General features: G+C 36.7%; 2 protein-coding genes across 2 annotated transcripts in view; one reads left to right on the top strand and one right to left on the bottom strand.

Annotated features, from left to right (window-relative positions):
* Positions 1–5,745, bottom strand: part of BFSP1 (beaded filament structural protein 1) — a 68,971-nt gene extending 63,226 nt beyond the window's left edge. Inside the window, exon 1 of the mRNA XM_079129625.1 lies at positions 5,223–5,745. The gene's annotated coding sequence lies outside the window, so the exon portion shown is untranslated. The remainder of the gene's footprint in view (positions 1–5,222) is intronic.
* A 147-nt stretch (positions 5,746–5,892) lies between these two features.
* Positions 5,893–25,918, top strand: part of DSTN (destrin, actin depolymerizing factor) — a 30,657-nt gene continuing 10,631 nt past the window's right edge. Inside the window, exon 1 of the mRNA XM_079129626.1 lies at positions 5,893–6,041. Within this exon, the coding sequence (XP_078985752.1) occupies positions 6,039–6,041 (3 nt within the window). The 5' untranslated portion in view covers positions 5,893–6,038. The remainder of the gene's footprint in view (positions 6,042–25,918) is intronic.

Genomic DNA, 25,918 nt, shown 5'->3' with positions numbered 1-25,918 from the left:
TCAGAAGAGTTTGAATTCATTTGTTTATCCTTAAACCAAAATACTTGGTTCCCTTTATTGACTGTTTCTGAATCTTTCATGGTTCATTTTCCTTCAGAGGTATAACTCCCAGATCTGAATTACAGAATGTAGCATGCTTATGAAAATGGGATGGATCCCTAAGACACAGTTTAACGAACGTATAAAACTGCACTCCTATGTGTTTTTGAGACCAGTTGTACTTTAAAAAAATGTTCTACATTGGAAAGTTCTGAAAGATTTTATGCTATCAATAAGCAGTGAAATACCAACTCTGAGGTTGTTGTGTATATGTCTGTGTGTGAGGAACTGTGGGATTGTTCATTTATCCCTAAACTAGGCTTCCTTTGGAACACTTCCAAAGACTCTGGAAACATCTAGTTTAACAGATGTGCTTTAGAGGAGTGCATGAGCTCCTGCAGTTTATAGGCCAAGCTTTGTGAGTTGGAATAAATATGTATCTTTCCAGAGAAGGGAGCTTAGACTTTTTGTAAGACTCTCAAAGGGAACTCCAAGAACAGTTAAGAAGTATTGGCCAAGATTTTGTGCCATGTAACCATCCTTGGTGCCCATCAGTGAATAAATGGATAAAGAAAATGTGGTATATAGACACAATGGAGCCATAAAGAATGGAATCATGTCATTTGCAGGAAAATGGACAGAACTGTAGATCATAATGATAAGGGAAATAAAGCAGACTCAAATAATGCATGTTTTCCCTCATATGTACAATCTAGGGGGTAAAAGACAACAGGAAAGTAATAGAAGGCTATTAGAGAAAAGGAAAGGGATGAGGGATTTCCCTCCCCCATCCTTAGGGGATGGTTGGGAGGGCAATATGGGGTGAATGTGATCAAAGTATGTTATTTGCATGTAAGAACATGTCACAATGAAATCCATTATTTTGTGTAGTTAAAATGCAATAAAAAATGAAAAAAAGAGATTGTTATGCTACTTTCTTTTCCATTTTCTCCTGGTTTACCTTAAGAAGTGCACTATTATCTGAAAAAACACATGGAATTGTTAAACATTGTAAAAAAGAGTAGCATAGGACTTTTACTCTACCTTAAAGACTAATAATAGAGAAATCAATGTTATCATGTGATACTGTATCACTCCATTGAATATACTCAAATATATTTAGCCTTTACCAAAAATAGATGCCAGGGCCCTTGAGGAGGCATGATCCATCATGAATAGGCTGTGGGCAGTAAGTAATGTCGAGAACATATTTTCTTCAGCTTCCATTAGTTTTAGCATTAACACATTTCTGTTATGTTAGGGAAGCACCAAAAGACACCTCAGTTCTCTTCATCTTCCTTACTAGTGATGTGTCATGTGGTCTAATGGTAAGGGTCATGAGCTTGGAGCAAATTGCTTATACCTCTGGGTATAAGCAAGGAACATCTCTTAGCCTATCTCACCAGTAGAAGGAGACCAATAATATCCAACTATGGTAGTTATCACTAGGTATCTCCCAATATCCATTTCCCCCTTCTTCCTTAGTAAAGGAACCCCAATTTTACAGCTAAGCATACTACTGGTCAGGGCAGAGACCACATTTCCCAGCCTATGACTGAGTTCTGGTCACTGAGATAAAAGTGGCAAACCTGTACTTCTGGGTAGTTTTCTTAAAAAGGGAGGGGTGCCCTTTTTACCTTTTCTTCCTTATTACTGCTTAGAATGTGCAAGTAACAGCTGGTGTTCTAGCAGCTATTGTGGACCATTAGGTGACTTAGGGAAAGGAAACTATACACAACAGGATAGAGACTATCTCAAACACTAGCAAGTCAATATAACAAATCTGAGTTATGCCTCCGCATTTTTTTTGTAAGTAAAATTTCACAAATCAAATAGTGGCTTAAACCACTGTTTTGAAGTCTTGACAACATACAACATTTAAAAGATGCAAATAGGCTCAACAATACATACAGAAGTATAGCTTGTTTTTATTCCTTCATTCAACAGTGTATCTTGGGGATCTACCTATGTGGTCATTTTTCAAAAACACAGTACATTCTTTCACATTCATTTTGAAGAGTCTGAACTCATTTAGTCTAGCTTTAAACCAAATATTTGACTCCCTTATTTGTCATAAGTCATAAGGCTGGTCTCTGAAACATTGTGATAGTTATGCATTGGAAATAACCTAAATGGTTATCAGTAGGGGAAAGAGTATGAATAACAATTACAATAACAAGCTACAGGACACTACAAACCAGCATAAAACCATTAAAAAAGAACACCATTAAAAGCAAAACACATGCATAAGGCATACTTATCTTATGCATACTTATGCATAAGGCTATACCACAAATTAACATCAGTGGTTACCACTGAGAAGTGGACTGAGATTATAGGAAAGTAAAGTAGGTACTTAAAGAGTTTTCTTTTGTCGTACTATTTGAATCTTATTTTCATGCAGAGACTATCTCAAACACTAGCAAGTCAATATACCAACTCTGAGCAGTACTGAGGATTGAACACAGGGCTTCACACATATTAAGTAAGCACTGTATCACTGAGCTATACCCCCAACCCTTTTTAGTTTTGAGACATAGTCTTGCTAAGTTGCCAAGGTTGGCCTCAAACTTGTGATCTTCCTACCTCAGTCTTCTGAGTAGCTGGGATTCTAGGTGTTGACCACCATGTCCAGCTTGTTTGAATCAGGTGTAATGAGAATGTATTCATGTCTTACTGACATGATTAAAATTATTTTTTAAAGACTGTAGACTTTAATAAGGGAAGGGTATTAAAAAGCATATTTGTAGGGAGACAGGGGAGAGACTTAGATTTTTTTTTTTTTTTTAATGCTGTATTCCAACAGGGTTATTTCTCTGGCAAAGGAAAAATTTCCAGACAACCTTTTAACCCATGTCTCTGCAAGCTCCTCATTAATGTATAATTTATTTTTCCTTGCCACTCACATTAATGGTTTTAAATAAAAGTGCTTCTAAGTTCACAGACTGTTAACTATGCAAATGTTTTCTAAATGAAAGATGGAATATACTCATCTCCTATTTAAGAAGAGATTTTATGTGCTATACTTAGTTCAGGCTGCTTTAAAGAATATCATACCAAAGGGGCTGAGGAGATAGCTCAGTTGGTAGAGTGCTTGCCTTACAAGCACAAGGCCCTGGGTTCGATCCCCAGAACAAAAAAAAAAAAAAAAAAAATCATACCATAGAGGTGGTTTATCAACAATAGAAATATTTTTCATAGTTCTGGAGGCTGGGGAAGTTCAAGATGAAGGCACCAGTAGACTCAGTGTCTGGTGAGGGACCATTTCCTGGTTCATAGCAGCCTCTGTGTGCCGACACTGGTAGAAGGGGCAAAGGAGTCTCTGGGTCTGGAACACTAATCCCATTCTTGGAGGATCTGTCCTCATGACTTAACCATATCCTAAAGGCCCACGTCCAAATATCATTACATTGGGGATTAGATTTCTGTATTTGAACTGGGGGAGGGGCACAAAAATAGTCTAAAGCATTCTGCTAAAACTTTTTCCCTTTGTGGGATGAGGGGGGCGAATATCAAGAACACTTAAGTGTAAATGCTGAAGCTAAAGTTCAATGGAACCTCAAGAAAACGAGAGTTCTTAGGCTATAATGAAGTGATATGGAATTTTACCTGATACATCCTAAAACATCTTCTGATACTGGTTCACTTACTGAACAAACATTAAACTATAATGTATGAAGGGCTAGGTCAGTTCATATAAGATGCATTCTAAATATCTCTTGACCTCAAGCAACTCCCAGCATAGTTTGGTGGTAGTGGCAAATATATTGGAGCGTGCTTATTTGTATACAAAAACAAACAATTACAGAACTACATTGTATTAACAGTAGGGAAAACCCATAAAAACTTCATTCTGAAAATGTGGTTTGAGGATAAGAGGCATCTGCATCTTCTGGTGGCATCTGAGACTCCACCCCTAAATTCCTGAGTCTGCATTTCTTTAACAAGATCCCCAGGCAATCTGGATGCTAAGATTCTAGAATTGATGAACTGTGGGATTATAGAAGGGTTCACTATTGATTCCTTGGGAAGCAGTGAGGTGATAAGAACATTTAAGATTGAATAATGAGCAGATTTGTGATCATGGCAGTTAGAAAGAGCAAGAAGGGTATTGGAATGAGGTACAGGTGGACACTTTGGAAGATGTGGGACACATGTTAGAAAAGGTACACGAGGCTATGGGCAGAAGCCACATACTTCGGACTTGCTGAACATTCTGGAGGAAGTCACAGAAAATTTTAAGCAGGAAAGTAACAGGATCAAATTCTTATGCTTGTACACAATTGGTGGCAGAGTGGAGAATAAAATGCACAAGTGAGAGGCTGGAGGAGGCAGGGGTGTGTCCTTAAATGAGCACGCTCCAATTTTGGACTAGAAAGGAAGTCTCCTACTTGGTGGTGGGGGCGGGGGGGCGAAGGGAATGAGTACCAGGCATACAAAAAACAAAGGGTCCAGATACAGCTGGATACAGATGGGTTCTTTCTCATTAGCCAGAGTTCTCAGACTGAGCTCCAATCAGCAACATGAGCATTACCTAGGAAATATTAGAAATGCGAATTCTCAGGTCTCATCCTAGATGCACTAAGTCAGAAACTCACAAATCTGACTTGGAACAAGTTATCCACGTGATTCCAATGCCAATGTTCTAGCCTGCCAAAAATCCTGTAGCAAGTGGTAAAGGCTTAAAAATACCACAACTTACTGCCATTAAAAAAAAAAAAAAAAGTAATGAGAAATGGGTTTTTATGTTGCGTGGGCAGAACAAAAGCCACATACAACCTAGATTTTATATGGCACGCAGGGGTGGGGGAAATACCAACCATCTTGTCCAAAAGGCTCATTTTGGAGAATTAAAATAGTTTTGGTATAGACCATGATGTTCTCGGTAGACTAAATTAAGTAAAACTTAATCATCCCAGTTGATTCTGCCTGTTCCCTTTATTCCACACAAAAACACCCACAGAAAAAACGTCGGGATTCCTAATATCCCTCTGAAAACTGTTTCTGCTGCAACCGCCCATTAGAAAAACACAGTCCCAAATTAAAACCCCCCAAAACGGATCAGCGGGCCAGGCGCCATCATCCCAAGGCAACGCTGCCATTTCCCAGCCACACCCCTGCGGGCCGTCGGCCTCCTCTCGGTTGTTCCCAAAGATAAATAAATCACTCCTTGTTTTCCAGACCTGAAATTAGCGGTGAGTCACAAAGCACCCTGAATGGCCACGGTCGCCTCGGGAAGGAGGAAAATGTGCAGACTTTTCCTCTCACGCGAGGGCCCGACGTGCCGTGCTGGCCAATCAGAGGAGGGTGGCGGGAATCACACCAAAGTAGGTAAAAAATGCGGGATGCCGCCCCTCCGCCACGGCTGGGGCCTGGTCCCGCCGGTCGTCCAGCCAGTCCTCCCTCCCGTCCTCATCCTCCGGGCGCCGAGTCCATCCTCCGCCCCCAGCGTACCCCTCACCCCCCGCAAGCGGCGGTGCACACCTGGCCAGGTGGCTACTTCTATGAAAGGGCAATCGCTGCGCAGTGGGCGGGGCATCCTCTGGCCCCGCCCCATGGGGGAGGGCCACTCCCTCTTGGTTCGTCCTTTGCCCGCCCCTCGCCGGTAGGTGTCAGCCTAGGCTCCGCCTCCTTGTCTTCAGCAGGGTAAGGGGACCCACCTACACTTCCAAAGACCCGAACGGTGAAGGGATACCCGCCCCCCAGCCCCAAGAAGGTGACCGAGGCCTCCCCACAGTTGGGAGTCCCTGAGGGTCGCTGGAACGGGGCGTTGCCAGACCCGCAGTTGCCAGGTCTGCCGGTTGCACAGCAACGGCGGGCGGTGCGTGACGTGCGCAGCCGCGTTTGGGTGCGAGGCGCGCGCCCGCCCCCTGGTAGGCTCGCGCCGCCGCATCGGCTTCGCGCTCGGTCTCTTGGTCTCGCAGCTGCGAGGAGGTCGCTCCGTAGACTGGGTGCCGGTCGGCTGCCTTCCCCGTGTTCCTCAGACAGCCGCGGTGAAAATGGTGAGTGGGAGGGAGCCCGCGGCGTGGGCTGAGACGTCCAGGGACTGCTAGCCTCCGGGGAGCGGCGGGTACGGAGCTGAGGGGCGGGAGCAGCGTCTCCGCCGCGGAAGGGAAGGAACCCGGCTGGGCTGCAGTCTCCCGACGGAGAGTTCCCTGGCCTCCGATGCCCGGTTTGGGCCCTGCGCCTTGGGGCGGCTCTCGGGCCTTTTGCTCCGCTCCCAGCTGCTGCGAGGCCGCCGCCGGAATCGTCGCCTGCGCGGAATCTCTCCCGGCCTTGTTACACAGGGGCGAACGCCCTCTCCGCCTCGGATACAGATCTTGGGGTCTGCAGGCCCGGGGGGAGGGGTGTTGGAACCCGGCGAAGATCTTTGTCGGCGCGGGTTTCCCCAAAGCCGGCTCAGTGACTGGCGCCTGTTTCGGTCTTGAGTTCTTTCCATCAATTAGAAAAATAAGACCTTTATTGAAAAACTCTAGAGGGTGGAATGATCGCTGACGAGCGTGACCCTGGAATGATTAAGAACTGAGTGGCCTTGCAGCCGCTTTGTTTGTCGTATCTGGCAATCAGCTTCCAGCAGCACTCTCGTTGTGCTTGTCAAGCTTGGCAGTGTCTCTTTTAACCCTTCCCTACCCGATCTGTCCGTGTACTACTAGAAAAGTTCTTTTACACGTTAACAGTTTAGCTTTGCCAGAACTTGACATGCAAGCTTTGGGCAGGATGCTGGAATGCTAATTGAAGCAGATTTAAGAGCTTTTAAAAAGTCCGTTAAATTACCCGAGTCAGTAAAAAGTAAACGTATTGAGTATATTGTAGATGATAGAGTTTTGGCTTAATTTACATATTATTTTCTTTCTCTAAATTGTCACTCTTATCTGCTGTAAAATAGCATTCTACGATCAGGTAGAACATTTTGTCATTTTCTGTAGTGCGCACACTGTTACCATTTTTGGTCAATGATTTGCAGGCAAAGTCTTAACCAGACTTTGTTAGAAATGTCACACTGTTATTGCATCTTTCTGTCTGGAATCACTTGGTACCAGTTTTATCTGCATACAAAATGTTTTCGTGGAATAGCAGTTTTGGTTTTCTTAAGGTATTGCAACTTTCATGAAGAGAGGTAGGCTGACTCATTAGAGGGAGGAAAAAACTGGTAGTTTCTTGATTGAATGGGGGTTTGATATTTAGTCTGTGGTTCTTTTTGGTTTAATGTAAGTTATCAAGAGGATCACCATTTTAACCTCTTTAAGATTTTAAGTATATATACTACTTTACACTAGAAGACTTTTTAACTAAGGGCTTTGAGTTTTGATAAATTTAAAAACATCCACGTTGATGAAAGTGCTTTGAAGTAGACTGGAGCCTGCATTAGGGTCTTCTGACTTATTTATTTATTTAGTTGCTAGTACAGGCTTTATTTTTGTTTGAAAATAGGACCAAATATTTGACTTTGGTTAGTCACTTAAGTTACATACTTAATATTAGAGCTTAAATTCCATAATTTTGTACCTTGAAATAAAATAAAGGGAAAGTCTTTTTTCTATTTCTTTGTACTTGTTGGGAGAAGAAATAAAAACATGGATGAATTCTAAATAGATCTGACTTTTTGGTCTTAGTGAGATCAAGAAGCCCTTACAAGCTACTTTGGCTTGGATGCTTGCAAAAAACAAAGAGTTCAGAATTCTGATCCATCATTTTTAAAGGTTACTCTTATGTTTGGTCTTGTGAACACAAAGGATCTTCACTCAGTCCAGCTTTTAGAGAATATTGTGAAGAAGAAGAGTTCTAGATTCTCTTCTAGCATTTTCTTTCTGTATTTGGAACTGTTTAGATTTCTTTGTTTCATGCTTGGTTCCAAGTTTGTTTGTTTGTTTGTTCGTTTTTCTTTCTGAGACTTCATTTTAACTGCTAATGGGTTTGTTCTAAAACAGCAAAATTACTTCCTGGTACTCTCCAAGTCTTCTAGAAGCACTTGTAATAAAGCAGTTTGAAACCAACTCAAAAAATCATCCTGGACACTTGAAGATGAGATTTAATGTTTTCAGATGTCTCACTTTATAGTGCCCCCACCCAAAAAATGAGCTTACCTTCACACAAGCCACATTTACATACCTTTAAAAAATTTTTATTTTTTTGTATGTGTGTACTGGGTGTGCCAGCCTCTTTATTATAGTGCAAAGATTGTTTATCAGTCCACCATCAAGTTCTTGGGGTTGTTTGCTCAGTAGTTTTGTTGGATATGGAGTGAGATGTCACACATAGACTTTCCTAGCTCTTATAACCAAGGCATGCACTGGCAGCTCTTTGGAAAGTAGGAGTATAGTCTTGCCCCTAAAATAAAGTTAAGATCTATCTATGTAATCTAACCCTTAACTTTAGCCTAATCAGAACTCTGCTCTAACAAACCAAGCTAATAATTTTGAAACATTTTAAGGAGAAAAGTATGCAGACTTTTTAAAAAGGTCAACTTTCTGCCATATTCAGGTTTTGCCATATTCAGCTAAATATGTGTCTTTTTCCCATTCCCTTCTTTCCCCAGAGATAACTACTCCTGTGTCAAAGACATAATGTACTGGCCCATTAAGGAGATGGTTTTATTCAGGCTATTGCAAATTAGGAAAACATTTATTAAGGAGAAACTTCTCAAAGAAAAAGGGGGCCTGGGTCAAATAAACCAGGGAATTTTGAGGAAGAATGGAAATGGGCCTTATTTTAGAATATACAACAGGCCTGTCCTTTTAGTTACCTGTTTTCCATAATACAAAATGATGAGGGTAGATTTCTTTACCATTATTGTTTCCAGGATGGAAACATATTCACCTAAAATTGATGTATTCCATTCTCACTGATAGTTCCATACTTTTCACTATACATATATGATATTCATCATTAATAATACATATTACATTTCTATAAATGCAAAATTTATAAAAATGCCGTGTTTGTATAGCCTTTTGCAGCTTTTTTTTTTTTTTACACTAGAAGACTTTTAAACTAATGTAATAATATTGCTCTCCTGTCACATTAGTCTCTTTCTATGTCACTTCAGCTGCTAAATCACAGAAATTCAGTACTCTCTTAATGCTAGTCACCTGCCATTCTCAGGCTTCTGGTAAGGGTTGACCATGGAGTGCTTCAGGGTAGAGTTCCTTTTTAGCTGAGGTCCGTGGAGATTAAACCCGTCTACTTTATATTTGTCCTTCTCTCTTTCTTAGGCAGTTTACCTAGCCAAATATTAAAAACAAACACAGGGGATGTGTGGGAATTTTACTTTCTGTTCAGTTTTGCTGTGAATTAAAACTTCCCTCAAAAATATTCAAAAATAAAAATGCAAAACAAAACAAATTAACCATGAGTATTTTTCTAATAGAATTGGTTTAAATAAAATGTTTAACTTAGAGTAAAGGAGAACTCTGAGCATTTGTGGTTTTATACTAATGTAACTTGATAATTCATTTTGAGTATTAACTAAATACTGTGAGATGAAACACATTGTGCTTGAAATTAGAATCCATCTTGAAGGTCCTGAAAACTAATTTTTTTTTTTCTCGGTGCTGGGGATCGAACCCAGGTTGAAAACTAATTTAAATATAAATGCAATGTTTTCTTCTTCTTTTTTTTTTTTTTTCCCCTTTTGGCAGTACTGGGGATTGAACCTAGGACCTGTGCATGCTAGGCAAGTGCTCTTCCACTGAACTACACACCTCGCCCTTTCCAAATTTATCTTAAGACAGGGTCTTGCTAAGTCACCTAGACTGGCCATGACTTGAGATCCTCCTGCCTTAGCCTCCCAAGTAGCTGAGATTACAAAAGTGCATACATGCATTGTTTTAGATCTGCAGAGCAACACTTGAGTGCCCTGAGTTACTAGGCCTACTCTCTTTATTGTACTTTTTGCTAATTGTATATATAACCAACAGAACAATAAAGAAATAAGATTGTATGGTATCTTGAATTTACTTCCTTTGGGGCATAATATTCTTTCCAAATTATCCATGAGTCATATTCAAAGGTTTACATCTAACAATTAAGAAATATTTTAATTACAGTTTGGTGTTTTTTGGTTTTTTTTTTTTGTCCCTGCTTCCTTGTGCTGATGTTAGAAGCTGAAAGTTTTCACATGGAATTGTGCTTCTGAACTATCACCTATTTGTTTTTCTTAAAATTTTTTTGAGAAAGATACAGACTTAGAAAAATAAACATATGGCTCATTTATACCAGTAATACCTTGGACACACTTGTTATAGTCATCAGAATATTCTGTACTAAGACTTCCATTGAATCATAAGATTTTAGTTTAGAGTGATTCTCACTTAATACTGAGCTAGTCTTCTAGTAACTGACCTTGTACATGCTACTTATTCTAATCCATGATTCACTTTTTTGTGTTAAAATGGAAGAATCAATTTTAAAATATTTTTTAAAGTGATTGGTTTAAGTACAAATGCAATTAAAACTTAAGAATTATATTGAGTTGAAAGTGTGAAAAGGCTGAGAACCAGTTTTGTTGGAGCAAGACTAGAAACTTCAGTGGATATCAGTGAAGTCATTTGTCACTTCATTTTGCTTTTGGATCACATCGAAGAAAGATTGTTTACTCCTTTCAACATTTTATCATTGTAGTTTGCTACTTTTGTTTGCCTTATCACAGGAAAGCAAAGATGAGTTTCCTGTTCTTATTCCTGTCTTAGCTTGTATATGTAATCAGGTTTATTTCAAAATGTTCTCATGTATTTATTGGTGGCATTTTCAGATAATAATGGAGCTAAAAGGTAAGACTCCTCCAGCTTGCTTTGGAGCAACCTTTTAAGTTTATCGTTCATTTCTGGGAGCTTTGAGGAATTATTAAATTGCTGAAGTTTTGTTATTATAAAAATGTTTAGTTTTTATATCAGTATTATAGGATAGAAATAAAATATAAGCTATTTATATACTTAAAATTTTCTAGTAGCCCCATTTTAAAAAGTAAAAAGAAAAGGTGAAATTTATTCAAATCAGTCTATCTAAAATACTGTATCAACATTTTATGTATTTATTTTTTTAATTGTAGATGGACACAATACCTTGATTTTGTTTACTTTTTTATTTTTTTATGTGATACTGAGGATTGGACCCAGTGTCTCACACATGCTAGGCAAAGTGTTCCACCACTGAGCCACAACCCAGCCTCTGTATCACCATTTTTTAAACTATTTAAAAAAATTTTTTTTAGTTATCGATGGACCTTTTATTATTATTATTATTTATTTTACATGTAGTGCACAAGAATTGAACCCAGTGCCTCACATGTGCTAGGCAAGTGCTCTGTCACTGAGCCACAACCCCAGCCCTGGTATTGGCCATATTTAAAGAACGCCATGTGGTTAGTTGCCACCTTATTTTACCAGCCTTACATTTTCTGTATTGGTCTATTTAATATGTAATGGAAAGTTAATATGATTACCAACACTTTAATTCTTTGCATTTCTGCACATGTACAAGAACCAGTGTTAAGATAGAAAATGTTTCTTTTATAGCACTCATTAAGATATTTTGTGAAACTGTAATGTTGATTCTTTAAAGGTAATCTATATATATCAATAGTGTGATGCCTCTCATGGCAGGCTCACACAGATGTTAATAAACAGGAAGAAGAGGTTTTCCTTAGTTATAAAAGACAGATTCTCGTGAAGATGGATTGCTTGAATTTTTATACCTTTTGTTCCTATATACTTTTTAAAAATGTCATGGAAATTGAGGTTTAAGGACTGAACTCCTCTTTTATACTGCATTGCAATTTAGAGTCAATTTTACAGTGAAAATCCTGTGATGAGACAAGTATTATTAGAGTAATACCTTTAAAATAATTCTGGCATACAGAAACCCCCTCAATAAATGCCAGTTCCCCTCCATTCCTTGAAAATGAAACCAGGTTAGGTATTTGATGCTCATTGAGGCATCCTGAACCATAGAAAAGTGCTTGAAGGCCTAACAAATGAAAAAACAAGAAGTAATGGTGTCTTAGATAAGTACTGGGTGTCAGGCATTGTGTTATCTTGTCTTAATCCTTATCCATTGGAGCAGGTGTTATTGCAGTTAAACCATAGAGACAAGTGGTTAAGAGCATGGACTTAGAGTCTGGGTATTAAGATTTTTAAAAATCTCGGTTCCATCACTTACTAACCATAATACCTTAAAGTTACTGACTGTTTCATGCCTTGATTTCATGATTCTTCTGTGTGAGAATGTTAATGGTACCTACCATCACACTATGGATGATGCATAGTTTAAAGAAGTACCTGGCATGTAGTAAAGTGCTTATCAGTGTTGGTTAGAATAATAATATTAAATGGTGTCAGCCTTGGATCTAATTTAGATTGATACTGTTTTCTTTACTTGCTATATGAATGGAAAAAATAAAAAATCACTTAACTCCTTGAAAAGGGATTTCTGCTTAGCCAATCAAAAGGCAGATATAATCCTTCAAAGAGCTAATTCTGGAAAGATCTCCTTGACTTGACAGCTCCCTCCCTTGACTTGACCTCCACTCATACAGAAGCATTTATTTTTGACAGCCTGGGATCTTGCTATGTGTAGCACTAATTACGTAGATTCCTACTTGTGCATGTTTTAACTTGGGTAAATGTTCAGAATAGTTCAAAGTTCTTATTAATCCTTAGATCCTGTATTGATCTTGTCTTTTTTTTTTTTTTTTTTTTTTTTTGGGTGTTAGGGATTGAACCCAAGGCCTCACATATGCAAGGAAAATGCTCTACCACTGAGCTACATCCCCAGCTTTTTTGTAATTTCGAGATAGGGTTTAAGTTGCCCAGACTGACTTTGAACTTGTGATTCTCCCCTTAGCTTCCCAGGTAGCTGGGATTATGGGTGTATACCATTCTTTCAACCAGTGCATGCTTTTGTAATTATAGATCTTATAAAAGAGTGGGGAGGAGTGCCTTAGAACATATTTCAATAGTTTTATTATTTCTTTAATGTTACTTTACTTTGAATCATTTTATGTAATGAATTTCTTATTTTGACTTTTCAGGTGACTTGATTCTTGATGTAAAAATATCTCGTCCCCCACTCTTGGGTATCTTTTATTCTAAAGTAATTAATAAAGAATTAAAGACAGTTTTTCAGTGTCCTCAATGTTTAGAATAGTCATTCATTCAACAAATATTCAAGGGATTGTTATATGCCAAGAATTAATCCAGATACTAAGGGTACAGTATTGAAAAACAAAGTTCGTTCCTCATTGAAGTTACCATTTTAATATAGAGGAACAGACAAAACAACAATAGCAGAAACCAAAATTGTGTCAAATAGTAGTTAAAATGGTAGGAAAAAATTAATCAATACGGAATACTAGCAGAGTTGTCTTTTTCTGCTAGGATGTTGGAGAAAGCCCTTGAAGTGCGTGGCATTTAAGGTGAGAGTTGCATGGCACAAAAGAGCTAGCCACGTGAAGATCATTTCAGCAGAAGGAACTCTTATGTAGAAAGACATTGAGAACACAATGAGCTTCACATATGCACATAATAAAGGCATGTTTGGCTAGAATTCAGGGAACAAGGGGAGAAAAGTAGGAAAGAGTTATAGGCAAGAATTAGACCAAGAAAAGTGGTTAGGCCAAAGGTAAGGAATTTGAATTTTGTTCTGATCATATCAGGAAGTCATTAGGTGTGTGGTAGTGGGGACATGTTAAGTAGTGGAGAGAAATGATTTATCCCTGTCCATCTGTGTATGTGTGTACAGAAAGACCAAATTAAAAAAACAAAAAAACAACAACAACAACAAAAAAAAACAGCAAACATTGTTATTATTCAGGCAGTGGATTTGGTAGCGTGGTTTAGAATTTATTAGTAGTGGAGCTGATGAGGTGAGTAGATTGGATATGTGTTTGGGGGTAGACCTGACAGGACTTACTACAATTTGGGTATGTAATATAAGGGAAAGAAAGATCATCAGTGATGACTCCCCAGATCTAGACTCAAGGTTGATGTTATTTAAATAGTTTGGCAAAAATAGACTTTCTTAGAACTTTGAGAAACAATAATATTAATCCAGATTATTACAGATCTTCAAAATACTTTAATTGCTTATCTGATTGTAAGAGTGATGTATGTTCATTACAGAATATTAGAAAAGTTTAGTAGTAATGACAATCCCAACCAAAGTATAAACATTCGACACATTTTCTTCCAGACCATGTTGTCATTCTTCCAGTAAATAATTTTTAGGTTCCTTGTAGGAATGAGCCCTGTTGTAGGCTTTGGGTATTCAACAATATGTGAGATACAATTCCTGTCTGTATAAAGTATCCGTTCTAATGGAGAGACAGTTAAGAAATAAGTAAACAATTGAATAAGATGATTATAAATTTTAATACATACTTTAGTGGGAGAAATGATTGTGTGGAAACTGCTAATATTTTTTTTTTTTCCCCACACAGTTCAAGTTTATCTCTAAAGGATAAAACTTTATTTCCCATGTCCCAATGTAATGAGTGCCAAGGTAATTCAGTGGGGAAAAATAGCATTTTCAACAAACTGTGCTGGGACTACTGGATATCTTCATGCAAAAGAATGAATTTGGATTTCTCCTTCACACTATATGTCAAATTTAACTCAAAATGGATCAGAGGTATAAATATAAGAGCTAAAGCTATAAAACTCCTGGAAGAGAACATAGGCATAAATCTTTGTGACCTTGTTTGAAGCAATTTTTGTTGGTTTGGGTTTTGTTGTTGTTTTCTTTTGTGTGTTTTGGCACTTCTAGGTGCCTGAAAGCACAAGTCACTGAAAGCACAAGTGACAAAAGAAAAAGCAAGCCAAATGCCATGGAGATTGGGGAGGCAGAGGCAGGAGGATCTCAAGTTTGAGGCTAACCCTGTCTCAAAGAGGTAGGGGTATTGCTCAGTTTTAAAAGCACCCCTGGCCAGGTTCGATCTCCAGTAGTACAAAAAAAAAAAAAAAAAAGAAGAGAAGACAGATCAGGTTTGAGCTCCAGTAGTGCAAAAAAAGAAAAGAAGAGAAAACAGATAAATTAAATTTCATTAGAATTTAAAACATATATGCATCAAAGAATATCATCAAGAAAGTGAAACAACAGCCCATAGAATGGGAGAAAATATTTGCAAGTCACATATCTGACAGGAACTGGTATGTAGGAATGTAGGAAGGACACTTAAAACTCAACAATAAAAATCTTATAGACAAAAGTATTTGAATCAGTATTTCTAGAGATGTACAAATAACCAGTAAACACATGAAAAATGCTTAACATCACTAGCCATTAGGAAAATGTGAATCAAAACCACAATAACATAATGCTTCTTTCCTCCAGCCTGGTTCAAATAAATAGACAACTGTAACAAAATGTTGGCAAGACTGTGAAATTGTAACCTTCATGCATTGCTGGTGGGAATGTATGATATAGCCATTTTGGAAAGTTTGGCAGTTAAACTTGGGAGCTACCATGTGACCCAGCAGTTTTGCTCCTGCTTATATACCCAAGTAAAATGAAAATGTGTCTGCAAAAAAACTTGTACATGAATGTTCACAGCAGCATTGTTCATAATAGCCCAAAGGGAGGATAATCCAACTGATCAACTGATGAATGGATATGTAGTGAGTCCGTACAATAAAATATTATTTGGCAATCAAAATAATTGAAGTACTGATAATGTGTTAAAATAAGCATGAAACTTGTAAACATGCTGAGCTGAAGAAGCCAGCCATAAAAGGTTACATGTTGCATGATTTTGGTTATATGAAATGTGAAGATGCAGATCCATGGAGACAGAAAATAAATTAGCAGTGCTATGGCTTGGGGGAGTGGGAAAGAGGAGTGAGTGGTATGAATAAGAGGTTTCTTTTTAGGGGATTAAGAGTGTTCTAAAATCAGGTTATGGTGATAGATGTACAACTTTGTAAGTATACGAAAACCTTCTGAATTTACACTTTAAATGGGTGACTGATTTATAAAATGTATCTGCAAAAATGATTGCAGTTGTTTAATGGTATCATGTACATACTGTGGCATTAAATCTTCATATTAAATATAAGTCCATTATTATAAGAAATGTTCTGTTGCCTTTCACATAAATCTTTGCATATATTTGTATTATTTCTTCAAAATATGGTCTTAGGTATGAAATCACTGAATCAAAAAGTTATGTTTGATATAAGCAAAAGAAATATTAGAGTGAATATGTAACCTGCAGAACAGAAGAAAATATTTGCAATATATTCATCCAACAAGGGCTTAATATCCAGAATATATTAGGAAACCAAATAATAGCAAAACCCAAATAATCTGATTTTTATAATGGGTAAATGACCTGAACAGACATTTCTCAAAAGAAGATAAACAAATAGCCAATGAGCATATGAAAAAACGTTCAACATCATTAATCATCAGGAAAAATGCAAATCAAAAGCACGTTGAGATATCATATTACCCCAGTTAGAATGGCTATTATCAAGAAGTAAAAAACAGCAGATACTGGTGAGGATGCAGAAAAAGAATGAACCCGAGAAGATAAAATCACTTGTATTTCCACTGTTAGAGATAAAATTGTAAAAAGTTCTTTGTACAGTTTTGCATAATTGAGATCATTTTGTATATATAGCTTTATATCTTTGTTTACTTAAACTAAATCACAAATATGGTCCCCATATCATTAAAAACTTCCCATAAACATGATTTTAGCAACTACATCAGAAACTGTGGATATAGTAAAATTTACTTTGCAGTTCTTTGTAAATTTATTTAATCTGTCTGTTTTTTAGTATTGTATAGATTATTTCCCCATGTTAAATTCTTAGAAGAACAATTTTCTGGAGGAGGATGACAAGTTTGAGATCAGCCTGGGCAACTTAGTGAAACCCTGTCTCAAAATAAAATTTTAAAAAGGACTGGGATTTAGTTCAATGGTAGAGTGTTTGCCTAGCTCTTGTGAATCCCCCTAGCATGTGTGAATCCCTGGATTCATTAACCGCAGCACAGGGGGAAAAATGTTGTGTTTTTTTTGTTTGTTTTAAAGCATTGAAGGATATGAATTATTTATTTAAAGGCTCTTGGTATAAGTGGCCAAATTATTCCTCAAAGGTATTGATAAGTAATAGGGCTGCCTGTGGTGGAAGATGAATCAGAAAAAGTAGGCTTTTTTAGGAAAATAAAGGGCTTTTTATGCTGTTGAGGAATGTGGACTTTACCTTATAGGTGCTTGGGAATTGTTAAAAAATTTTTTAATATTGAAAGGATAAGAGGTCTTGAGAGTAGATAAGAGGTAACAGATTTGAAATACACATTTAAGGAGAATCAATGTGAGTATGAAATACTGGTAGATCTGCTAACATCAGATCTGTTTTCTGTCTCCTAGTCATTAACATGCTACCAGAGGACATTAAGACAAATTGTTAAACCAGAGTAATCTTTTAGTTTGTTGTTTGTTCAGTATGCTTTTTCTCAAAGAGGAACAGAATAGTTTGTTTCATTATCTTTGAATTAAAGTTAGCATAGTTTTTTTTCCATTTTAGGATAATTTACAGAAAGTAAAATTTATCCTTTTAAGTGATAAGCTCTGCAAGTTTTGTCAAATATATACAGCTCTACAACTATTGCTATAGTCAAAATACACTTCACTCCAAAAATTCCCCATTAATCTCTTCACCTACCCTTGTATCATTGATCTGTTTTTGTCCATATAATTTCACCTTTGTGGAAATGTCACATAAATGGAATTGGACAGTCATTTGCTTTGAGTCTGGCATCTTTTCACTTAGCCTAAGGCATTTGTACATCTGTAGTTTGTTTTCATTGCTGAATAGTATTCTATTTCCTAGTCAAGGGGTAGATTCTACTTATTTTTTAATTTGTTGAGAGACTTGTAGTTGTCTATTATAAACAATATTTCTATTGACAAATAATTGTACATATTTGTAGGGAACAATGATAATTTGATACGTGTATACAATGTCTAATCTTACTAAATCTGGGTGATTAGTATTTCTACCTCCTTAAATACTTATTCCTTTTGAAGGTTTCTAATAGAACCTTCTTTATAAGAGTTCTTTATAAAATATATAATGAATTATTGCAAACTGCAGTCACCCTTTTGTACTACAGAACATTAGAACTACTCCTGTGTAACTGTTTTGGTACCTATTATCCAACTTCTTTCTCTCTTCCCCCTACTACCTTTCCATCCTCTCTTGTCCACTATTGTTTCTGTGAAATCAGTGTTTAGCTTTCACGTACACCTGAGACCATAGAGATGTTTGTCTTTCTGTGCCTGGTTTATTTTACTTGAATGTCTTCCTATTCCAGTCCATGTTGCCACAAATGACAGGATTTCGCTTTTTATTGCTGAACAATACTCCGTTGTTTATATGTACCACATTTCTTTATTCATCCATTGATAAATACCTCAGTTGGCTTCTTATCTTGGCTGTTGTGAGTAGTGCAGTAAACATGGGAGTGCAGGTATCTCTTTCTTTGATAGATTAATTTAATTTCTTTTGGATAAATAATCAGTAGTGAATTAACTCAAATATGGCTCTATTTTTGTTTTGTTTTGTTTTGCGAAACCTCCATACTGATTTCCATAATTGCTGTACTACTCATTTGCATTCCCACCAACAGTTTATCAGTTACCCTTTCTCTGCATCCTTGCCAGCCTTTGTTACTTTTTGTGTTTTTTAATAAGAGACATTCTAACTGGAGTGAGGTGATATCTCATTGTGGTTTTGATTTGCATTTCCCTGATGATTATTATTTTTCCTTCTTGAGCTCCTTCTATGTTCTGGTTATTAATCCTTCTTAAGATCAATAGTTGGTAAATATTTTCTCCCATTCTGCCAGTTGTCTCTTCATTTTATTGATTTATTTGCTATGCAGAAGCTTCTTAACGTGATATAATCCTTTTGGTCTATTTTTGCTTTTGTTGCTTGTGCTTTTGGAGTCTTTCATAAAAAGTCATTGCCTATTTGAGATCTAAAAGTGTTTCTCCTGTTTTTTTCATAATAGTTTCATAGTTTGGGTCTTAAATTGAGGTCTTTGATGCATTTTAAGTTGATTTTTGTGTATGTTTAGAGAAAGGGGTCTAATATCATTCTTCTGTATGTGGAGGTTCAGTTTCCCATCACCATTTATTGAAGAGGCTGTCCTTTCTCCAGTGCATGTTTTGGGTGCCTTTGTTGAAGATTAATTGACTCTAGATGTGTAAATTTATTCCTGGGTTCTGTATTCTGTTCTATAGGTATCAGTTTTTAATGCCAGTGTCATGCCGTTTTGTTCATTATAGCTTTATAGTGTATGTTGAGGTTATGTATTGTGATATCTCTACCTTTATTTTTGATCAAGATGCTTTTGGCTATTCAGGGTCTTCTCTGGTTCCCTATGAATTTTAGGATTTTTTTTTTTTTTTCTATTCTGTTAAGAATACCATTGGTACTTTGATAAGGATGTTGTTGAATCTGTAAATTGCTTTGGGTAGTATGGACGTTTTAACATTCATTAATTTTTTTGATGCACGAACCTGGAGTGTGGTGTGTGTGTCTGTCCTCTCAAGTTTCTTTCATCAGTGTTTTCTAATTTTTGTTGTAGAGATTGTTCACCTCCTTTATTCCTGGGTTTTTGTTTGTTTGGTTTTTAATTTAACTTTAATTTAGTTTAAATTAATTAATTTGTTACAGTACTGGGAATTGAACCAAGGGCCTTACACATGCCAGACAAGTGCTCTACTAATGAGCCACATCCCCAGCCCCTGGGTTGGTTTTTTAAAGCTGTTGTGAATGGGATTGCTCTTTTGATTTTTTTTTTTAATTTTTTTTGGTAGTTGTAGCTGGACAGCATGTCTTTATTGTATTTATTTTTATGTGGTGCTAAGAATCAAACCCAGTGTCCCACATGTACTAGGCAAGCACTCTGCCACTGAGCTACAGCCCCAGCCCCGCTTTTTTTTCTCTGCAAGTTCATTATTGCTATATAAAAATGGTACTGCCTTTTGTGTGTTGATTTTGTATCCTGCAGCTTACTGAATTCGTTTACCAGTTCTAAGTTGTTTGGTGGAGTCTAGGTATTTCTTGAATCCTCTTGTCTATAAGCAGAGATAATATGGTTTTCTCCTTTCCTATTTGGATACTCATTCTTTCTTTCTCTTGCCTTATTGCCTTGGCTCAGATTTCCAATACTATGTTGAGTAAGAATGTTGAAAGTGGACATCCTTGTCTTGTTCCTGATTATATAGGAAATAATTTCAACTTTTCCTCATTCAGCATGAAGTTGATTGTGTCATGGCTTTTCTTGTGTAGAGGTATATCCTTTCTATAGAGGAGTTTTGTTAGGGGATGTTGAATTTTATTAAATGCTTTTTCTGCATCTGTTGAGATGATCATACCGTTTTTGTCCTTTATTCTGTTGATATGATGTATTACAGTTATTTATTTGCATCAGTTGAACCATCCTTCCATCCCTGTAGTTAATCCAAGATTACTTTTTGAATTGTTGAATTTGGTTTCCTAATGTTTTGTGAGAATTCTTACATTTATGTTCATCAGGGATATTAGTTTGTAGTTTTCTTTGTTGTCCCCTTGTATGGTAATGGTATCAGGGTAATGCAAGCTTAATAAGTTTGAAAAAGTTGGAGAGGTATGTTTTGTTTCCTGTTTTCACAAAATGTATGAGACAGATTGTAAAGATTTTTTTCAAATATTAAAAAACCTTTGAAACAGTCAGCTTTCTATCTACTCATATAAAGCTGCTGATAACATCTCTTAAGTAGTGCCTTTTTTAAGTTTTTCAAATGCAGAATAAAATAGCTACCTGCAAGGCTTTGGATTGCAGAAATTTTTAAATGTGTCAGTCTGTTTTATGGGATATCAGTTTCTTAAAGGTCATGTTCTCTGCATATTGATAAATGTATTCATTAATGTCTCCTGTAGCATTTATGCTAAAATTGTGTTTACATAATACATTTTAAAAAATAAAAAAGTAAGTTTTAAAACAAATATTAAGTATTGAGCATTTAATGATTAAGTAAAACATTTAGTTGGCAACTTCACAATTCTGATTATATGTGTGCTGGGCAGAGATTGATGAAAATGTTGAGTTCTTACTCTTTGCGGAGCATAGTCTAGTGGGGGATTCAACCAGCAGACTGTTAATCACAATTCTAAATACTACTGTGATAGAAATAACTGTGTTCTTATTAGTACATGAAAGATCATGTCATTTAGATTGGAGATGGTAATTGGAGGGCCAAGTAAGAGTTGCCTTCCCAGAGGACGTGATTTCTGAGCTAAATCCTAAAGGACTTGGGTGACAAAGTGAAGAGGAGAAAGATAAAGCATCATAAGAAAATGTGGATATTAATGAATCTCAGAGTTTGTACCTGCCTGGACTTAAGAAGAATGTGCCAAGGAGGCTGGAGAGGTAGAGCATAAGGAGCTGAACACAATATGCTAAGGGACGTAGATTTATTATGAAGGAACTCGGAAATCATTGAATGAAAACAGTTAAGGGCATAGATGTATTTGCCAGGGCACTTAATATCCTTAGACTGCTCCCCACCCCTATTCCTATTTGTCTGTTTAGTTTTTTATGAGAGGAGGGTAGAAATGAGAAATACTCTCTTATCAGGCTTATACAACTTTGTTCCTCCTACCCTCCCTTTTATTACCTCTTACCTATTACCAGGGGTGGGAAGCCTGTTAACAAACCATATTAAGATTGTTTGAAAAATGAAATTGTATTGGCTGAAAAATGAAATCTATGTTGGTTGTTGATACTTTTTTGACTTGTTTTAAGAGAATTAAGATTTTTAAAATTTCTTTTGTTTGGGGGATGTTTCATAGAGTTTTGGTTATTGAATGAATTTTTTTTCTCACTAAGGTGGAGCTCTTTAAATATTAATGTATAGCAGGTAAAATTGCTATTTGGGGATCTGGTCTTTTGATATGCACCTGTAATCCCAACTACTTGGGAAACTGAGGTGGGAGTTTTACAAGTTTGAGGCCAACTTGGGCAACTTGGTGAGATGCTGTCTCAAAATTTAAAAAGGAATGGGGATGTAGCTCAGTGGTACAGTGCTTGCCTGGCACACAAGAAACCCTGGGTCAATTGCCAGTACCACACCCACATACACAAAAAGAATTATTTGGTCTGTGTGAGCTGCCATCTCAAGTTATTTTCTGTACTTTACTATATAGTGGATCAGGATTTTTTTTAATATGTTGATGGACCTTTATTTTATTGTTTTATTTATATGTGGTGCTGAGAATTGAACCCAGTGCCTCTCACTTGCTAGGCAAGTGCTCTACCTCTGAGTCACAAGCCCAGCCTGGGATGAGGATTTTTATAATTGGAAATTGGTTGTAAATTTAACACTGTTCTCTTGGTTTGTTTGTTTTTGTTTTTATGCTTTTGGAATGAACCAGTATATTAAGACAGAGTTAACTTGGAACATTTTCTGGATCACTGATAGGCTATGCAGTGACTTTGTACAGTAAGTGGTACTGTACAAAGTGATGCAGCCTCAGGGGAGGAGCAGTTCACACTCTTCCAAATGGTTGCAGCCCTGCAGGCATATACGGTGACAAGTGTTGCATGAACTTGAATGTAGCTTTGTCTTACCCCTTTGAGCCGGCACCTTTAACCAAGGCACAATCTATACAACTGCATGTAGCACCTCTGGACATTTCGAACTTATCAAAAGATTGAGGATTTATTGTGCACTTGTTTGACTAATACATACTGGGAAGGGACAGATTTTAGGATAAAATATGTTAATTCACCCCAGGGTCCCTAGCTTTCATCACTGTGGGTTTTGTTTTATGGCTGCGATGGTAACCGATGCCAAGGAGAATGGCAGGAGGTAGTATAATCGAATCTTAGTATGTTAAGAGGACTGCCATCCTTCTCTTGTGCATATCTTGTTATTTAATCACTTATAATCATGGGAAGAAAGAAGAGATACACATCAGATGTCAGGTTTATTTTTTAATTCACAGTTCTGGTTAACAGAGAACAAACAGAAATTTCTGTTTCAAATATCAGTTCTAAGGTTTCTGAATTCTTTATCCATAGCATTCCATTACCCAAAAGCTTTGGTAAAAATTGACCACAGTGGCAAGTAGAAAGCATTGAAGAAGCTCTAATCAGATATTCTGGTTAATAAAAAGAGTTGACACTTACTGAATTATACCATCACCAGGCATTATATTTATGTGCTTTCATTGGCCCTCTCAAGTTAACAGTATTTATAGTTTATAGATGATGAAACTGATTAGCTCTAACTCGAAGTTAACAATAAGTCTGATTCAGCCCTGTGGCATGCTTTCTTCTCTGGATCAAAGGTCTTCTAATGTTAAATGCCCCAAATTCAATTTATTGAGAAGGAGAATGCAGTCAGCTTTTAAAAAGAAAAATTCAGTATCTGACTTCCTCAGCATATTTAAAACACATATTCCCAGTTCATTGTAAAATTCATCTGTAACGTCTCATGTTGTAATATTACATAAAATAAAGTTGCCTTTATTTCTGTTATATAGTATTTTAAATTTACTATTTGACTTCTTCCCTGGTAGCCAGTTTTTTTTCAAGGAATAAAAAATTCTTGTTATACCATCTGTAAGAATTAGTTTTTGCTTAAAGTTAGGTCTTCTTGTACAAAACTGCATATCCATTTTGATTGTTGGGATTCTTCCAAATTAACACTTAGAATATGTACTAAAAATCTTATCTGAATTTGCCCCAAGATTGCTTCCTCACCCTGCCATACAGTTGACCTTATAATTATTATAGAAAACTAAATTTGAATTCCTCACTCTTGGACACATTATTCTGTCATTTCATAGTGTAATAAATGAGGTTCCTTATGGCACAAGTCATCAATAAAGCTAAATAACATTTATTTCCCAAGGCAGAAAACTATGTAATATATTTTATAAATTTGTAACCCCCACTTACTATTTTAGTATTAAGAGAATTGTTACTTCATGTTAAAAATAAACTTCATCAACTGAAGGGCATCTATCTCGGTTGGTTCTACAGTCTAGCTATTGTGAATTGAGCTGCTATGAACATGGATGTGTCTGCATCAATGTAATATGCTGATTTTAAGTTCTTTGGGTATAAACGGAGGAGTGGGATAACTGGGTCAAATGGTGAGTCCATTCCAAGTTTTCTGAGGAATCTCCAAACTGCTTTCCAGAGTGGCTGCACCAATTTGCAACTCTATCAGCAATATATGAGTGTGCCTTTTCCCCCACATCCACGCCAATACTTATTATTGCTTGTGTTCTTGATAATAGCCATTCTGTTGGAGTTAGATGAAATCTTAGGGTAGTTTTAATTTGCATTTCTTTAATTACTAGAGATGATGAGCACTTTTTCATATGTTTGTTGATTGCCCTGTATATCTTCTTCTGTGAAGTGTCTGCCCAGTTCCTCAGCCCATTTATTGATTGGGTTCTCTGTATTTTTGGTGTAAAGTTTTTTAAGCTCTTTATAAACTTTGGAGATTAGGTCTCTGTCTTAAGTGTGTGTGGAAAAGATTTTCTTTCACTCCATAGGCTCTCTTTTCACATTATTGTTTGTTTCCTGTGCTGAGAAAAAGCTTTTTTAGTTTGAATCTATACCATTTATTGATTCTTGCTTTTATTTCTTGCACTATTGGGGTCTTGTTAAGGAAGTCTGGTCCTAAGCCAAAGTGATGGAAATTCAGGTGTACTTTTTATTCTATTTGGTGAAGGGTCTCAGGTCTGATTCCTAGATCTTTGATCCATTTTGAGTTGAGGTTTGTACAGGGTGAGAGATAGGGTTTAATTTCATTTTACGCATATGAATTTCCAGTTTTCCCAGCACCATTTATTGAAGAGGCTGTCTTTTCTCCATTTTAAGTTTTTGGCACCTTTGTCTTATATGAGATAACTGTACTTATGTGGGTCTGTCTCCATGTCTTCTATCCTGTACCATTGGTCTACCTGTCTATTTTGGTGCCAATACCATGCCGTTTTTGTTGCTATTGCTCTATAGTAGAGTTTAAGGTCTGGTATTGTGATACCGCCTGTATCACTCTTCTGTCTAGGATTGCTTTGGCTATTCTGGGTTTGTTAGTCAATTTTTGTTGTTGTTGTTGTTGTTGTTGTTTGTTTCTTTTGGCCCTTGTGCAAGGCATAATGTAAATAAAGGGAATCATAAACCCCAATTTTTAACTTGGTAGGTTGAGAAAGGAGCCACTGAGTATTTTCTGCCAAGTTGTTTATAAATACAAAATTGCCTTTGTCTGCTATGCAGTATCCTATTTTCAAGTGTTTCAGGTTCTCTAAGCTTAGAAAAATAGTTTTTAAAAAATTAGTAATTTTCTTAGGTAGTTAAAATAGCTTTCATTATGTTTTTCTCTAAGTAGGTAAAATATAGTTGGTTTTAACTATAGAGTAAGGTTAGGTCTCCTACTTGTTCGGTAGTACAGAAGTAGATCTCTGTTTCTCATATTTTGGCTTGGACCCTGCAATTTAGTTTTATGAACTAGTTCAGTTGTTTACAAAAATTGAATCCAAACAACTTAATCCTCAAGTTTCAAATATTATCAGTCTTATGCTAGAATTAATGTTTTAAGTTGTGTTCCTTTATTTGCAACTTTAAAATACCCAATATTCCATATTCTCTCTAGTAGTTGTCTGTTTGGAAGTAAGTAGTAAGGTTATTTAAAGAAGCCCATACATTGAGTGAATCTGGAACACTGATTTAATCTCTTATTTTATAAATCTTTGCCAGAGAAGACTCGGATAGATGGGAGATCCTTTACCTTTCATAAACAAGTTAAAGCTTGTAGTCAAGTGAGACAGAATGCAGCAGAGTGGTTCTTTAACAGCAACTGTTTTGACCTGGG

This window comes from Sciurus vulgaris (genome assembly GCF_902686455.1).
Source record: "Sciurus vulgaris genome assembly, chromosome: 2".
NCBI classification, from domain to species: Eukaryota; Metazoa; Chordata; class Mammalia; order Rodentia; family Sciuridae; genus Sciurus; species Sciurus vulgaris.
The sequence above is the reverse complement of the archived record's forward strand: the minus strand, read 5'-3'. Positions and strand labels throughout refer to the sequence as shown.